Source organism: Diospyros lotus, chromosome 11 (genome assembly GCF_014633365.1).
Source record: "Diospyros lotus cultivar Yz01 chromosome 11, ASM1463336v1, whole genome shotgun sequence".
Classification (NCBI taxonomy): domain Eukaryota; kingdom Viridiplantae; phylum Streptophyta; class Magnoliopsida; order Ericales; family Ebenaceae; genus Diospyros; species Diospyros lotus.
Genome location: NC_068348.1, coordinates 5,015,176 through 5,030,825, shown reverse-complemented (window position 1 = coordinate 5,030,825; position 15,650 = coordinate 5,015,176). Strand labels below are relative to the sequence as shown.

General features: G+C 38.0%; 1 protein-coding gene across 1 annotated transcript; it reads right to left on the bottom strand.

Moving 5' to 3' along the window:
• Positions 1-9,730: 9,730 nt before the first annotated feature.
• Positions 9,731-15,169, bottom strand: LOC127813318 (auxin response factor 9-like). Its single transcript, XM_052354239.1, has 14 exons — positions 14,853-15,169; positions 14,631-14,746; positions 14,395-14,481; positions 13,987-14,043; positions 13,720-13,872; positions 13,528-13,612; positions 13,225-13,315; positions 12,937-13,101; positions 12,733-12,846; positions 12,460-12,532; positions 12,176-12,329; positions 10,623-11,236; positions 10,311-10,498; positions 9,731-10,210 (listed from the first exon to the last, which is right to left on the bottom strand). The coding sequence occupies exons 1-14, from the start codon at positions 14,896-14,898 to the stop codon at positions 10,069-10,071; spliced, it is 2,085 nt and encodes a 694-aa protein (XP_052210199.1). The 5' UTR covers positions 14,899-15,169; the 3' UTR covers positions 9,731-10,068.
• Between the last annotated feature and the right edge of the window lie 481 nt (positions 15,170-15,650).

The window sequence follows — 15,650 nt, the reverse complement described above, 5'->3', positions numbered from 1 at the left end:
CATTCAGTGTATTGTTCTCCAACAACCACCCATGAGTTTATATACTAAAGACATGCCTATGTCATATGGTATGTGACTCACCACCCTTACCATCAGTAACTCATACTGATTAAGGTAGTAAACTCTATACTAGTCTATACTCGACTAATTAGAGTCCATATTTGATTAATCTAAGGACTGAAAATCATTTAAGATGTTCTGTCACTAGAGAATCTTGTCACACATTCTTAACACTTTATGAATAAGACTCTCAAACAGGAAATCTAGGGACTCATTCATATAGCAAACTAGAGAGTTTATAAATAAAGATAAAATTATCTTTTATTAATATATACAAAGATACAACAAATGTATTTATTACAAGTCCACTAGATGTCATCTAAATCAAGCATTAGGGCACACTACACTAATAGTAAACACTCCTCACAGGTTTAATCAAATGGGGGAGATTATTTTGGGAATTGTTGAATTTAGTTTCTCTCCTAATAAATGAGAAGTCCTTATACTCTGAGGTAACGTTTGTTAAAATAAGTAAGATAAGGTTTGTTGACACACATTTTTGTAACACCCCGCATCGAGCGATAGGAAGGTCTGGGACAACTTACCCTGATAGGCCTACGCGAACTTCCCAGAAGGGTCACCCATCCTTGGATTACCCCAGGTCAAGCATGCTTAACTTGGGAGTTCTGTGCCTATATTCAACCCAAAAGGTATCTAGCTGGTGTTGTTTCCTTCCTTACTTATTCTCGATATATACTACCATTCTCTAGGCTCTTGGGGTATTACATACATCGTGTCATCATCATGGGGCCCACAGCTGCGGGTCAGCTCTCAACTATTGCTCTTCAATGACCAAGAGCCCCACCGCACTTATGAGCCCCTCAGTGGTTGCCTTCTGGGCAACTTGATGTGGGATCGAGAACCGATGCTTACAGCACCACCTCTCAACCCTCCCCCTTAAGTGTGGTGGCGCTCATGGGTGCGGACCATCTTAGGGTTGGGAGGTGGTGCTGTAAGCATCGATTCTCGATCCCACATCAAGTTGCCCAGAGGTCAACCACTGAGGGGCTCATAAGTGAGGTGGGGCTCCTGGTTGTTGAAGAGCGATAGTTGAGAGCTGACCTGCAATTGTGGGCCCCATAATGATGACACGATGTGTGTAATACCCCAAGAGCCCAGAAAATGGTAGTATATATCGAGAATAAGTAAGGAATAAAATAACACCAGCTGGATACCTTTTGGGTTAAATGTAGGCAAAGAGCTCCCAAGTTAAGCGTGCTTAACCTAGGGTAATCTAAGAATGGGTGACCCCCCTAGGAAGTTCGAGTAAGCCCATCAGGGTAAGTTGTCCCGGACCTTCCTATCGCTCGATGCGGGGAGTTACAAAAATGTGTGTCAACATTTGGCGTCGTCTGTGGGAACTCCTTTGGCCGAACTATCCTCTGTCACCCTTAAGACGGTCTACGCCCACGAGCGCCATTACACTTAGGGGGGGAGGCTCTGGCGGTGGTGTGTTAGCACCGGGTTCGTCCCATCTTGGTCGCCCAAAAGGGCGATTGCCCAGAGGGTGACTAAGAGGCTCATAAGTGCAGCGGGACTCTTAGTTGTCGAAGGGCAATAGCTATGAGCTAACCCGTGATTGTGGGCCCATGATGACGCGATATGTGTAATATCCCAAGAGCCCAAATGAAGGTAGTATATATCGAGAATAAGTAAGGAAGGAAACAACACCGGCTGAATACCTTTTGGGTTGAATGTAGGCAAAAAACTCTCAAGTTAAGCATGTTTGACTTGGGATAATCCAAGGATGGGTGACTCTCCTGGGAAGTTCGCGTAGGTCTATCAGGGTAAGTTGTCCCGGATCTTCCTATCGCTCGATGCGAGGTGTTACAAAAATGTGTGTCAATAAGGTTGTATCAAGATAAGATTGAATATTTTTCGGATTAAGATAATGATGGGAAGCATTCCAAGATTTTTATCGGACTGTTTGTTAAATTTTTTGGAATGCATTAGGGACATATGGATCATTTTTTTCTTATCTATAAGGTCCAAGATAAATTTATCTAAAATGGAAAAATATAAATTTCTCTGAATAATTCCAGATAAAAAAGTCATGTGACCTCTTTTTCAAGGGTTGTCAAATAAATTTAACAAATACAAATGAAAAGTACTTTTGTGTGGAATGTTTTCCGTAACTCACTTTTTCCAATCCATATCTTGGTTAATAAATACTACCTAAGCTGAAAATTTTACCTTAGGGCAGTAAACTCCCAAATCTCTCTTATTTTAGTTTTGACTTGGATTTTTCTCCAACTACAAAGAATTTACAACCCGAGTTTCAAAACGCGATATTATCATCTTACAAGCTAATACCATGTTTAGTATCCCATCCAACATGGATAAATCAAGCTAAAAATAATTCCATCGAATTTGGATTATATAGAACTATGAGGACTGATTTTATATAATCATTCTCACTTGGTTCATGCTTCACAACTAGTGGAAAAGAAGCAAACAATTGAAGTTTTATTAGAACTTTCTATATGTGGGAGCACTTGGAGAATAATAGAAAAGGCACCCATATATATATATATATATATATATGATAAGATCGAAAACCATGAACATATATGTAGTAATAATAGCAACAAACAATAAGCAAACAAAGTGGAGAAGAATAGAAAAGACACACACACACACACACACACACATATATATATATATGCAACAATACTAGAAACCATAAATTAACATATATATCTAGTGGCAATAGTAATGAAGCAATAAGCACCAACGGGAGAAGAATAGAGAAGACATCCCATCCATATACATGAAATAACACTAAAAAAACCACAAAGATATTCGATAGCAACAATAACAAACAATAAGCAGACAATAATAGAGAAAGAATAATGCTAAGAGTCATGACTGATGACAGTGTCATTAGTTATATGGTGCCTCCTCATTGGAGGAGACTAAGGAAATCATGTGTCATTATCTCATATACCTATCATCTCTTTCAATGAGGATATAACACATGATTGATGAAACTGTCATCAATCATGACTCCTAGCATTGCTCATAGAGAAATGACCCTTTATATATGTAATAACATTGAAAACCATATGGCTACAAAGAGTACCAAAAACACAAAAATTCAAAACCAATACAATAAAAATAGGTGACAAAACTAAATCAATAGACCTTATTCGAATCTAAATTCTAGTGTCTCAAAGAGACAAACTGTAATACCCAGGAAATTATTAAGAGTATATATGGTATTTAATGAAGGGTATAACTGGAATTATCGAAAGAATAAGGCTATAGGACACACTAACGCAGCTTTGGATGATCGAATTAGTCGGAGGGAGTACCCCAGACCCTAAACGATTAAGGAAAATGGTATAGTATCGACGAGTGAATTGAATTATGATTTTTAGTGATGAAAGAAATTAGATCGGGAACAGTTTTCGGTACAGCTGTTAACCTGGCTGAGAAAACCGAATTGACGTAGGAGACGTTCAGAAGGTCAACGGAGCAGGTCAAGGACTAGTATTTAATGTGTAGAACAACTCTTAAGCGATTTCAGGTTGAAACAAATGGATTTAAGGTCAAATTAACCAGTCGGGCCTAAGTGTAATTTTCTAAATTTGCCCGAAAGAGGTTTTGGTGGTATAGTTGGATAGATCAGGGGTATAATGAAAAAGGCAAAAATGAGAGTTGAAGAAATCAAGGGGTGAAAAGTGCAATAAAGCAAAAATGAAGCAGTGTGAACGCGTAGGAAATTCAGCCGCCGCAAATCGCCGCACGTAGAGGCTAAATCCGGTGATGGGACGGCCAAGGCAGACCTGGGGAAGGTGCTATTCGTCTTAGGCTTGCTTGGAGGCCAAGCTCGGTCGGTGATTGGCCGAGAAATGACCAAAAATCGGGTATAAATAGAAGCAAGGTGGCTGAGGGTTTTTACAAAAATTGGAGCTTCAATCGAAGGGGTTTGAGGAAGAATCGATGAGAGTTGATAAGGGGCTTTCGATCCTTGCATCAATGAGAGTGATTCTAGAGCATTTGGAGCGTTTTGGAGCAAGATTGGTGGTCATTTGAAACTCGGCCGAGAACGGGTGGCGGACCGCCTGCCGTCGCCTGCAACTGCCATTTTCGGTGGCCTTTCGGCCTCAAATCGGTGCCAATAGGATCGATTAAGCGTGGGCTTCAAGGGGGTGTCGTCATTTTGGTCATCGGAGCAACCGCCGGCAGCTTATTCAACGAAGAAGACGATGGCGCGTGCAGCCATGTGCCAGCTTCCACATGTACCCATTCACCAGGCGCGTGACAGGGGCATTTTTGGTATTTCCTTTTCCATAATTTTTGTTGATTTATTTTAGGATTTATCATGTTTAAACATTTTGGAAAATGTTTGAGGAAATAATTATTTTGGAATTATCAAGGTGGAAATTTAGAGAAAATAGAGAAAATTATGGAAAAATTGAGGAAAATAGATTTTAATACTTTCTTAATTAAATATGGTGCTTAGGAAAGTATTATGGCTCGAGGTTGACTGCAAATTCAAGTGTTTGTGATTTGGCACGTAAATCGAGGCCGTGCACGAGGATCGAGGCAAAAATTAACTTTTCGCATAAGGTGAGTGGTCTAACTCTAGTTTTACCTTCGTTTTTAGATATGTCTTAGTGTGAGTTCAGGTGAACGAGTGACACAGTAGGGCACTCGAGACCAAAACTCGGGATGCTATGCTTATGCGTTTTATTCATATATGGCATCATTTGCGTATTGGTCATGTGGTATATTGCATGAACTGTTTTTATTTTCAAAAGAGTCAGTGCATGGCGTGTGACTTTCATATCATCGGGGTATTGATTTTCGTGTCATTATTGGGTCCGTATGGGACCGGATGGGGTCTTCTTGAGAATGGGACAAGGTTAATCTTGGTAAACGAGTGACACGGTAGGGCACTCGAGATATTAAGTATGTCGCGGCAAGGTCAACCCCAATGGTGTGTGGAAGGTGTTTCCACAAGAGGTTGAGTATGTCAGGGAGATTTCTCAAGATAGACGTGTTTGCATGTGTCGTTTTGTCTATGTATGCCATGCTCGTATACTTGTTCATGCATTATGTAAACTGTTTTATACCGTCACTTAGATGTTTTGTCATCTAACATGGGTTATGCCCCTTAAACGTTCAATGTTTTAGTCAGGGACTACTGCGAGGGCAAGGACATGGCCAGTTGAAGGTCAACGATGCTTAGATTGATAGTCGTTGTAAACTTTAGGGTTTTAGTATGTATTTCAGCTTGTGTATGAACAGTTGTACGATAACGTTGTTATCATTTGGTCATTTGTAATACATATTTTATTATGGAAATACTATGTAAGAACCTCAGTGTTTGATGTTACTATATCCGCTGCGTTATGATATGTCTCATTTAGTTGTTAAGATTATTGATCTTGTTAAGTTAAACAGGCAAGACTGGGGCTTTCGGGATCTTGTGTGTGCATGTGAAGGTTGTTCATGAAGCACCGCGCGTGATGATGTTAGTAAAAAAAAAAAAAAAAGATTCTCAAAAATACCCTTATAGTGACACGTCCGGCAAGACGGGGTGTTACACAAACCAAAATTTAGGTCACTTTGTTGCTAACACCACTGAAGCACATAAACGACTTGGAGTCGTCGTTTCGGCATTTTCGAATCGTTTCTCGTTTTGAAAACGATAAAAACTGCCTGAAACATTTTTTGGGTCGTTTCTATAATTTGCAAAACTTTTCGGGACCATTTCACAAATTACATAAAGAGGCCAAAAATGCATTTCCGACAACGAAGTTCACGAATCCCTCTCAGTCGTCAGGGCTTGTGGCGGCAGTAACAGAGGTGTGCAACAACTGCGAGAGGTGACGGGGAGGAAGAATACAGCAATGGACAACAGAAAGAGTTGAGGCAATGGCGAGAGGCGAGGCAATGGCGAGAGACGATTGTTGCCTTGCTAGAGAAGAAGAGAAACAGGAGGGAGACAACCCAAGGAAAGAGAAAGGGAGAAAGAGGGTTTATTGGAAATGATGGTATGTATGTATATATGTTAACTAATATTTTTTACTTATTTTATTTTTAATTATTAAATTTAATTTGCTTACTATATATTCGTTTTTGGTTTACTGTATATGTTAAATAATATTCTTTACTTATACGTATATTCATTCTTGGTTTACTTCCAAATTAATTACAGTAATAATATAATGAACTGGTGTTTCCTTTTTTTTTTTTATAGAAAATGATATTGACTATTAATTATTATCGAACTTATATCTCTTATTTATGTTTATTTTATTATGTTTGAATTATTTTTTTATAATTTTTTATATTAAAAATTATATTTACAAAAAAAACTCATATTTTTTTAACTTATACTTTATCCCGCGTTTCTATTTTCTACTTCTTTAAAAAAAATATCATTTTCTCATTTCTATTTTGTATTAGAAACATTTTTTTTGTATCCATTTCCGTGTAAACTAAGTAACACCAACAAGCGGAACAATGGAATGAAGCAATGAATTTGTCAAAAGCAAGTTGCTTGGAGAAGAAAAAACCTATTTTTTCCTTAGATCCTATTGCAAACTTGACTTCAACTCACAACATTAAAATATTCTCTATCTAGTAGACCTTCTGAACAGACTCAAATTCCCTGGATTGCCCAATTAGGCAATCGTACAAGATTGGTTGTAACTCAATTAGGCAATTAATTGGTGCATAAAAGGGACCCAAATGTTGGAGACAAAGTTATCATTTCAAGAATAATTTTGTATCCTTCTAAGTCAGAATGGGTTTTTGGGCTCATAAAGAAGACAATTTCTAGTGATGGTTTCTTTGGCAATCACCATAAGCAAGTGCAATACTCCATATTACATTACATGATGTTCTTAAATATATTATTATTAACAAGATTTCACATTTAAAGATGAATTTTAGAAAATTAGTTTAATTAATTACCCTAATTGTAATAAATTAATTATTTGTGAATTTTTTATGGAGTAATTAAATTGATTTACTTGGTTAGGAATACTCAAGTGTTTAAAGTAAAATTTTGCTATCAATAACATGTCATATGGTGTTTTAACTTACCATCATTAACTATTAATATATATGTCATATTAATAAAGGTAATACGTGTTAGTCTATAATTAATTAATCATGAGTCTCCATTCAACTAATTTAAGAACAAAGAATATTTAAGAAATCGTGTTATCAGATAATCTTGTCACATATTTTTAAAAATCAAACTCTCAAACAAGAAATCCAATAACTAACTCATACAACAAACTAGAGAGTGATAAATGATGAAAAAATTATCTTTTATAGATATATACAAAATGACATCATATATATTTTACACGGACGTTAGGCATCACTTAAATATAACATTAAGACACATCACTTGTTAGTCGATTGTATTTACTTGACCACCTTGCTTAGTCCACTAAGAGTGACCCGAATTATCCTATAACTTATACACGTTTTAAGACTTACGAAATGTCTCCGAAATTTCCTAAACTATAAGGGATTATGTAATTATGTAAAACATTAAAGATAATTAGTATTATAATTCAATTTTCAACTGGATGTGACTTATTGTTTGTTGATTGTGCTGTACTTGACTTGATACCTCCCAGGCTATAACCAGGGGCTTAGCCAGGATTTACGATCAATGGGGACGAAAAACAAAGGCGGAGGAAGTTGAGAATGGGAGGCCTAATGGGGTGGGCAGTGGGCTTGGCTTCCCTTGGGTTAGGCCTTTCTAAAAAATGAGACTTAAAAATTAGGCTTACAACTTCTTTTTTTCTAGCCTAGTGAAAATTAGGGATGGCAATACGAGTTAGCAAGTTATAATCGTGTCGTATTGAGACACGCGTATAATACGTGTCAGGCTAACCCGAACACAACTCGTTTAATGTCAAATTCCTTAAACCCGAGCACGACACGTTTATTAAACGTGTAACACGACCCGACCCGTTTAACTAAACGTGTCGTGTCACCTGTTAGTCTGTTTAACCCGTTTAATTTAAACGAGTCGTGTTGTGTTACTTGTTAAACGTGTTATTTCGTATATAATCATGTTAACCTGTTTAGATTTAACCCACTAACCCTTTTAATTAAACGTGTCATTTCGTATATAATCGTGTTAATGTGTTCGGATCAACTCATTAACATGTTTAATTAAACGTGTCATTACGTATCTAAACGGGTTAAACAAGTTGACATGCCTAAAATACGAAAATAATCATGTTATAAATAGGTTGACCTATTTATAACCCAAACCCGATTAACCCCAACCTAACCCGCTTAACTACGTGTCGTGTCGTGTAATCGGGTCGTGTCTAAAATTACTAGCCCTAGTGAAAATCAATATTATATTTTTTTAATAAAATAAAATTTATAAAAAAAATTCTCTGACCCACTGGCCCCACGTGGCTCTGCCCCTAGCTATAACACCCCCTTCCCCCCGGGAAAAATAATAATAATAATAATAAAATAGTTCCCTTTAGACAGGACATTTACAACGAGACATTCGACTCGCCAGTCGCCTCCATTGGACCATTGGCATCGATTCTTCTTCAAGATCCACTGAATGCAAGAATGAATGGGCCTGCCCCCACAGGCATAGCACGGATAGTTCACAGGGTAAAAGATTGCATCCAAACATGCAGGTTCGAGTCATGACAGACGTAGTGTGAGAATTTCATCCTCTTGTGGAGGTAGTTTCTTGTGGGCACTATACACTGTGCCTCCTACCTTGAGGGCTGCCGTATTTCGTGATTAACCCCTCTCATGTATGTAAAACAATGTGTGAAGGTCCTTAAAATGAAAAATTTCACCTTTTACGTCCAAGAATGAATGGGCCTTCAATGCCTCTATTAACAGTGAAGCATCCCCAGATTCTAGAAGGCAACCTTCGGCCCATTGGCCCAAAAAGCATTATTCCCAAGCGTCCTGGGAGGGAATGAATTAGCCTTCGGACCTCCCACCGACGCATCTGTCTGACCACCTTGTACTGGCTACCAACATCCCCATAATAGTGGTAGAGTTAATGATGACCGTGTTGACCGTTCACAATACGCAATGTGGGCCACAACTTGGGCCTCGCAGCTATTACAGAACGTGAGACAAAACTCTAATACCAAATCACAAGGACAGGACAACGTATCTTATTATTCTATCACCCCCTCCTATCACGAGTATACGATGTGATGATAACAACAAAACAAAAAGCTTATGAAGGTAAAGCCTATTCCAGCCTAAAGAGGCAAGATTAGCATATTCTTAAAAAGCATTAGGAAAGGCGTTTTAGGAGAGCGTCCTAAGGCAGTATTTAAGTCTTTTGTTCTCTCCATCTTTTCACTAAAACTCTTTCTTTTTATCTTAATTCAAATCTCTGTTCAACTCAAATTATTCCAATTTTGGCCTGCAGGTAAAACCAACCTCAATGCTAAAAACAGCAAGGAACAAAGAGTACTGGGATTGTCACTTCAACCCATTAATGCGTCGTTGTACCGAAAATGAGGATACATTCATAGCTATTAGGGTAAGTTATAATTCTTCACCATTTGAGGCAAAAGTAGAAGATATGCATATGCATGGACCCCACCATCCACAAGCAAACACCTGCTGCTGCTGCTGCTGCATTCACAGAAATGTAAATAAATAGGCAAATGGAAACAGAAGAAAAAGCGTGTGCAAACTGGAAAGAGAGAGAGTCTGCAAATTTTCACTCAAGGATTTTGACCAAAAATCTAGTGTCAAAAGGACAATTACTTATTTACAAGTACACATGTTTTCACTATTCAGAATTCATGGCATGGCAAACATCCTTAATTGGTATCCACAGAATCTAATCCTATGTTCACTAAATGTTTAAGCCTGGTTAACCTGTTCTTCGGTATTATGCAGTCGAGAACCAGGTACTGAGCAAGTCTTTCTCTGCATTCCTTCTCCGCCTTCGAATCAACCATGGCATCCGAACAACAAAATAAGGAGATCTAAGAAAGAAAAAGGCAATAACGGATTCATATTTCAGTGTTCTGCGCAATCCAGGCTAAGAACCATCCCTCCCTTGCTGTCAGCCATGGTCCCAGGAAGTTTACTGCCTGTGCTCATTTTCTTCACATCTTGGCTTGAACAAATGAAGATCCTCCTTACCATGTTACAGAATTCCCTGATCACGAATAGAAAATTTATTGTTTTAGTAGGAAGGTGTCAGAAAATTCAGAATAAATATAGTCCAAATAGAAGACAAATAGTTCGAGAATACTCACGGCCATGGATCATCACCCATGAGCATCATATCCCCTTCATCGTCAGTAAAGACAATTTCCCATTTATTTCGAGGGAGAAGCTCTCCCTTTATTTCAAACATCTCTTCAAGTTCATTTATAAGGTCAGAGTACCCAATCAAAGTGGTCAAGTCTACTGCCCTACCAACAGCAATCCCCTGCATTTGAACCTTCTCGGCAATTTGACCAACCACAAAAACTTTATTTCAGTAATTTGTAGAAGCACACTGAGATAATTGACATTTATCATTAAGGAAGGAAACTTTATGTTCAGCCTTTTAGTTTCTCTCATACCTTGATACGACTTCTGGTAGAGCAGCTCTGCTTGCTTTGGACCTCCTTTGGTGATGTCTGCATCTGTCTTTGTCTTGGTTCTTTGGAAGCCTTTGAAAGGTCGGACTTTTGGTCTGAATCAGCACCTGATAGGGTACTTGGTCCATGTTCTTCAGTGGCAGAGTTGGACACACTCCCCGGAGGTCCTGGTGACTTCTCAGCAATTAGGGAAGCCACACAGGGACTTTTCAAATTGACACCAAACAGTCTGCAACTTGAACCTGTCTCAAATTTCTTCTCACCAACTGGGTCAACCAATGGGCCAACGCTCTGGTTTCCTAATCGTCTGGTTGAATAGCCTGAAGGAACAGACCACGCTGAAGCATTTTTACTATCTTCTGTTTCATCAATACAAGGATTCCGAGAAACATTTACATGGAAGGAAGATAGCCAACCCCCATTGCTTTGTGTCCTCGATACAGAGTTGCCATTGCTATTAATGAAAGTCCCACAACTCTCTGATGGCTTAGGCTGCCAGATACCAATATTTTCACTCACTTGGCCTTCCCGGTTGCTGGTAACTTGACTTGGAACAAGCGGAGGATTACGGACAGCTGGTGTAGTTGATGCAGTTTCTAGAGGAAGACGAGAAAAATAAAGGAATTATGTTGCATGACATCATTGCTGGACAACTTATGAAAAACCATTAATGATGTTGATTATAATTTTTAATTCTTTTCTATAATTTTTGAAAACATTATAATACTGATATTTTTAATATTAACCTTTTTAATTAGTCATTTTCAGGATTTGGTTATCTTCTACCATTTATAATACAAATATTTTAATGAGTAAAATAAAAACAATATTAACATTTTGACAATGCTGATGCTATAAATATACATTATTGATAATCAGTCTACTTTAAATCATAATATTATCGTATAATAGATTATAAATAATCAACTTTTTAGTGATTAATATTGATGAAAATTTAATATTATTATTGAATTTTAAACTTATATATTTATTATTTAAATGGATATTAAGATAAATATGATTAATATTAATTTTGGATGGACCAAAAGTTCATGTTTTCTATTTGAAAAACATGGAGAACTCTCCTTGTTTTTGTGAGGAAAACATCCTAAAATTGTGTTCTAACAATTAGTATAAATTTGCTATTGAAAAAACAATTAGTATAAATTTGATAAACTAGCAAACAATGTTTTCTATCTTCTATCATTTTGACGTTTCCAATTTCTTGTTTCTTGAAATTTTTTTCAACAAACGGAGCCTGTCTTTTACAACTCTTGTTAGTACCCTGACATGAAACTAGAGTTGTAGTATGATGCGAACATGGTTTCAAGTCTTGTTATGCTTATCCGTCCCACATTATTTGTAATGCCTACACAGCGTCATTCTGTGTATTAGTGAACCTTCCTCGTATCCATGTGCTGCCCATTGGAAAACTTAATATACATATTAAGCCTCTTTCCTATCAGCTTAGCATTTGGAATAAGTAATAAATTGGCACAGAACAAAAAGGAGTAACAGCAGTAAGCATATCTTACCACGATCTGGGATTTCAGTAGGGGGCCGGGGCCTTTTATTCTTTGTTATAATTGGTTGAACCTGGCTTGAAGAAATTGAAGGCACAAAAGGTTCTATTTCCCAAGGAGAAACCCTATCAGGCCTTGCAATAGATGCTGGCTCATCCCATTGAACCTGAAAATATATGAAGTGTATATACATATAGGTAAACAGAAGCAAAAAACTCAAAACTTCAAACCATGCTAAATAGTTAAAAACTTGTGAATATTCCTAGCCAAAAACAGAAAAAGTGTCATATACTAACCTTCAACGACCCCCACTTAGATTTTTCCCATTGAGGAGAAAGATCCTCAGACCCCACTATGGTGCCTGTAAATCTGATCAATTAAAACAAAATTCCCATCACTAACTTCACACACACATACACACGTAGAGAGAAAATAACAATAAACTGGGTGTCCCAATTGCACCAGACTTTCTCTTGCTTTTGCTGCAAAGAGGCTGTTTTAACAACTCAAACCCATGAGTATCTAGTCACAAAGGCAAAAAATTACCATTGCTACGAAGAATATACTACCTTCTCTCAGGAGAATCCTCCCCCTCAAATGCCATCTTGAATCTCATGCCAACTGCGAACCCATTGTTGACAGTTTCTAGATATTTGTTCAAGCCTATGATAAATTGACTCGTCCTGATATTTTTACCATAACAGAAATGAAAAAAGAAGTTAGTATGTTCTCTTCAACATCTCCCCTTAACAGCAGGAGATGACAAGTCATACCTTGGTTTATAGTACACAACAAAGAAGGTTTTAGTAGTAACGGCATGAGATGCAGTTGCAAGCACTCCCAAGTGCATGCTCTGACTAGAAATGACTGAAGATGGCATGGAGCTCTGCTGACGAGTAGCCCGCCGAACTCCAACACGTAACTCCCCACTCTCCCCCCTAGGAAACCAATTCTCGCATGTTAAAATGCCTCTAAAATAGTCATTGCACAGTAATTGCACATGGAATGGAATAATAAGGGCACTCAAATAAGGAAAAAACATTGTCGAAGAAAACACATACCTCAGGAAAACAAAAGTATCCCCTGCAACTAATCTCTTAGAACTAACAAACGTACTCCATCCAGTAGTGAGCAAATGCCTCCTTGGTTGGCCTGCACACATTTACGCAAAAGTAAAATGATGCTTTGAGCACAAAGGGCAGGAAAAGAATTTTGATTTTTAACCTGTAAATATGCGGTTATTCAAAGAATATTTTGTGTTTATGAGTCGGGGAATATTCAGAAAGTTTGGCATGCCTTCCTTGCTATTCAAAATCACAACCGCAGCATAAAAACTATAAGCGAGACAGACTAGGATCTGTTACCTCGAAAGATATGCTTAAACCGCCATTCCAGACCATGAAGATCCGTGGCTACTAATTCCTGGGTTGGTGTTGGCTGACTCATATCCTAAACAAGTGTAACAGTAGCAGACAAGATTTTGATAAATATAATGGTAATATTAGAATTGGCAACTGCAGAAAGACAAAAGCAAGTTCAAAATGGAGAGAAATTACCAGTGGGGGAAGGCACTCAGTGGCATGCTTTCGGAGAACAGAAAACCCACCATGAGTGCTTGTATCAGAGGCAGTTAAATCCTTGCAGAACGAGTAAACTGTAGGCCTAGGAGGTTCTGGACGATATGAATCAGGAGTTGTTGGTTCATCGTGCTGAAAGACCAAATTTGAAATGGTTAAAAACATAAACCTTGATCTGAACAAAAGGAGGTCAAATTTACCAGGCTGACATATAACATAAGCAAAACAAAAACCATAGGCTCTTACATCTGGTTCTGGTAATAAAGTTATCTGAGCATAAACCTCATCAGTCTCCTGTTCAGCCTACAATGACCATGAAAAATAAATTCCTTCAGTTAAATGTAGACCCATGTTTAGTTGCTGAGTAAGAAGAAAAGAATTTAGTTAGCTTAAATTGTGAAGTTATCAGCCTAAAGGACTAACTGTTCGTAATTATCATTTTTCCCCCATAGAGGAAAAACGAATAGCCATATCAATACAATCGATAAATTCATCTTGATCCCTCCATTTTCTTTTCCTTCTCTATCGATTTCTTCTTCTTTTCCCTCCACAAACCCCAGTACCCAAACCTAGAACCCACAACAGCTGTCAAATCTTACAGCGGTTTCCAGCAAACAATAAATAAAATTACTGATAGAACCAAGGGAAGCATACCCGGAGCTTAATATCTAGGACACGGCACAGGATCTTCGAAGGAAGTTTGAAGATTGTATTAACATCCTGATTTGTTGATGCCTCCAGCTTAAAATCCCCCAAAAAACAGAAAAAATTTCAAATCCTCGAAATGGAAAAATATAATGCAAACATATTCCCAAAAAACAAGCAAAATTAGATTCCGATTTTTCCGAGCAAATAAATATTTAATACAAGAGATCGACGAGGAGACTCACTTGCTCCAGGTGACCCTGCGGAAAATAGAACACTCTCTCGCCTCTCCTTGGGACGTCCACCAGTGGCCCCGCACACGCCATCCACAGCTCCGAAGACAGATCCTCGCGTCCATAACCTAAACACGAACAAATCGATTATGGAAGCAAAATTCAAGAAACAGAAGATGAGGATCAGCGGAAGGAACCGAAACTTAGGAATCGAAAACGTCATTTCTTATTGACCTTCGGCTGCGGGATTAGGCTGCGAAAACGACCCTTGATTCGCCATGATTAAAGCACTAAGTCAACAAAAAGATCGAAAAGTCACCTCCAGATCATCAATCAAACCTCCAAACTCCTCTCCAAACTGAAAATTACTGCTACCACTGCAACCGGTAAACCGCTCCCGGAGGCCGCAAAACCGAATCCAAGGTCCGAAAACAGGTCGGGCCTCTCTCTCTCTCTCTCTCCCCCCTCTCTCTAGGATGAATGAAGCGAGAGTGAAAACGGAGTAACAGAATTAGGAAACGGGCTTTAATATACGCCCGGATTTGTTCCTTGCTCGCTCTAGTTGTCTCCTTTTTCTCTGCAGTGTGCTCAGTTCGTGAACTAACCGTGGTTAAGTCCTCTTTACTCGAGTGGACAGTTTTGCTGACGCCAGAGTGACGGAAAAGTGAAGTGGCAGGTAAGGCGCCGTCTACTCACGGCACCTGCTGTCTGCACTGCAGGCCTCACTTGAAATACCTGTAATAATTTCTTGTATTTAATGTTTCAAGCAGTGGAATGGACCACATCAATTAATTAATTAATTTAAAATAAATACCTGTAAAACATATTTAAATAAGACATCTAATTTGTTATTTAATTTTAATTTCCAAACACTTTTATTGATTTACAAATATTATTCATTAATAAAATTATTTAAAAATTAAAAATAAAATATTTTACAAATACTTGACTATATAATAATATTCTATTACTTGACACTGATGTGACAATAAAACATTAGATGGGAGGCCACAAAATATAAATTGTTGGCTC

Coding starts and splice junctions, on each gene's coding strand:
- LOC127813318 (XM_052354239.1), bottom strand. CDS start 14,898: ATGGCGAATCAAGGGTCGTTTTCGCAGCCTAATCCCGCAGCCGAAG. Junction 12,847..12,936: donor GTTGTGTACTATAAACCAAG/GTATGACTTGTC, acceptor TAAAAATATCAG/GACGAGTCAATTTATCATAG. Junction 10,211..10,310: donor ATGGGTGATGATCCATGGCC/GTGAGTATTCTC, acceptor ATTCGTGATCAG/GGAATTCTGTAACATGGTAA.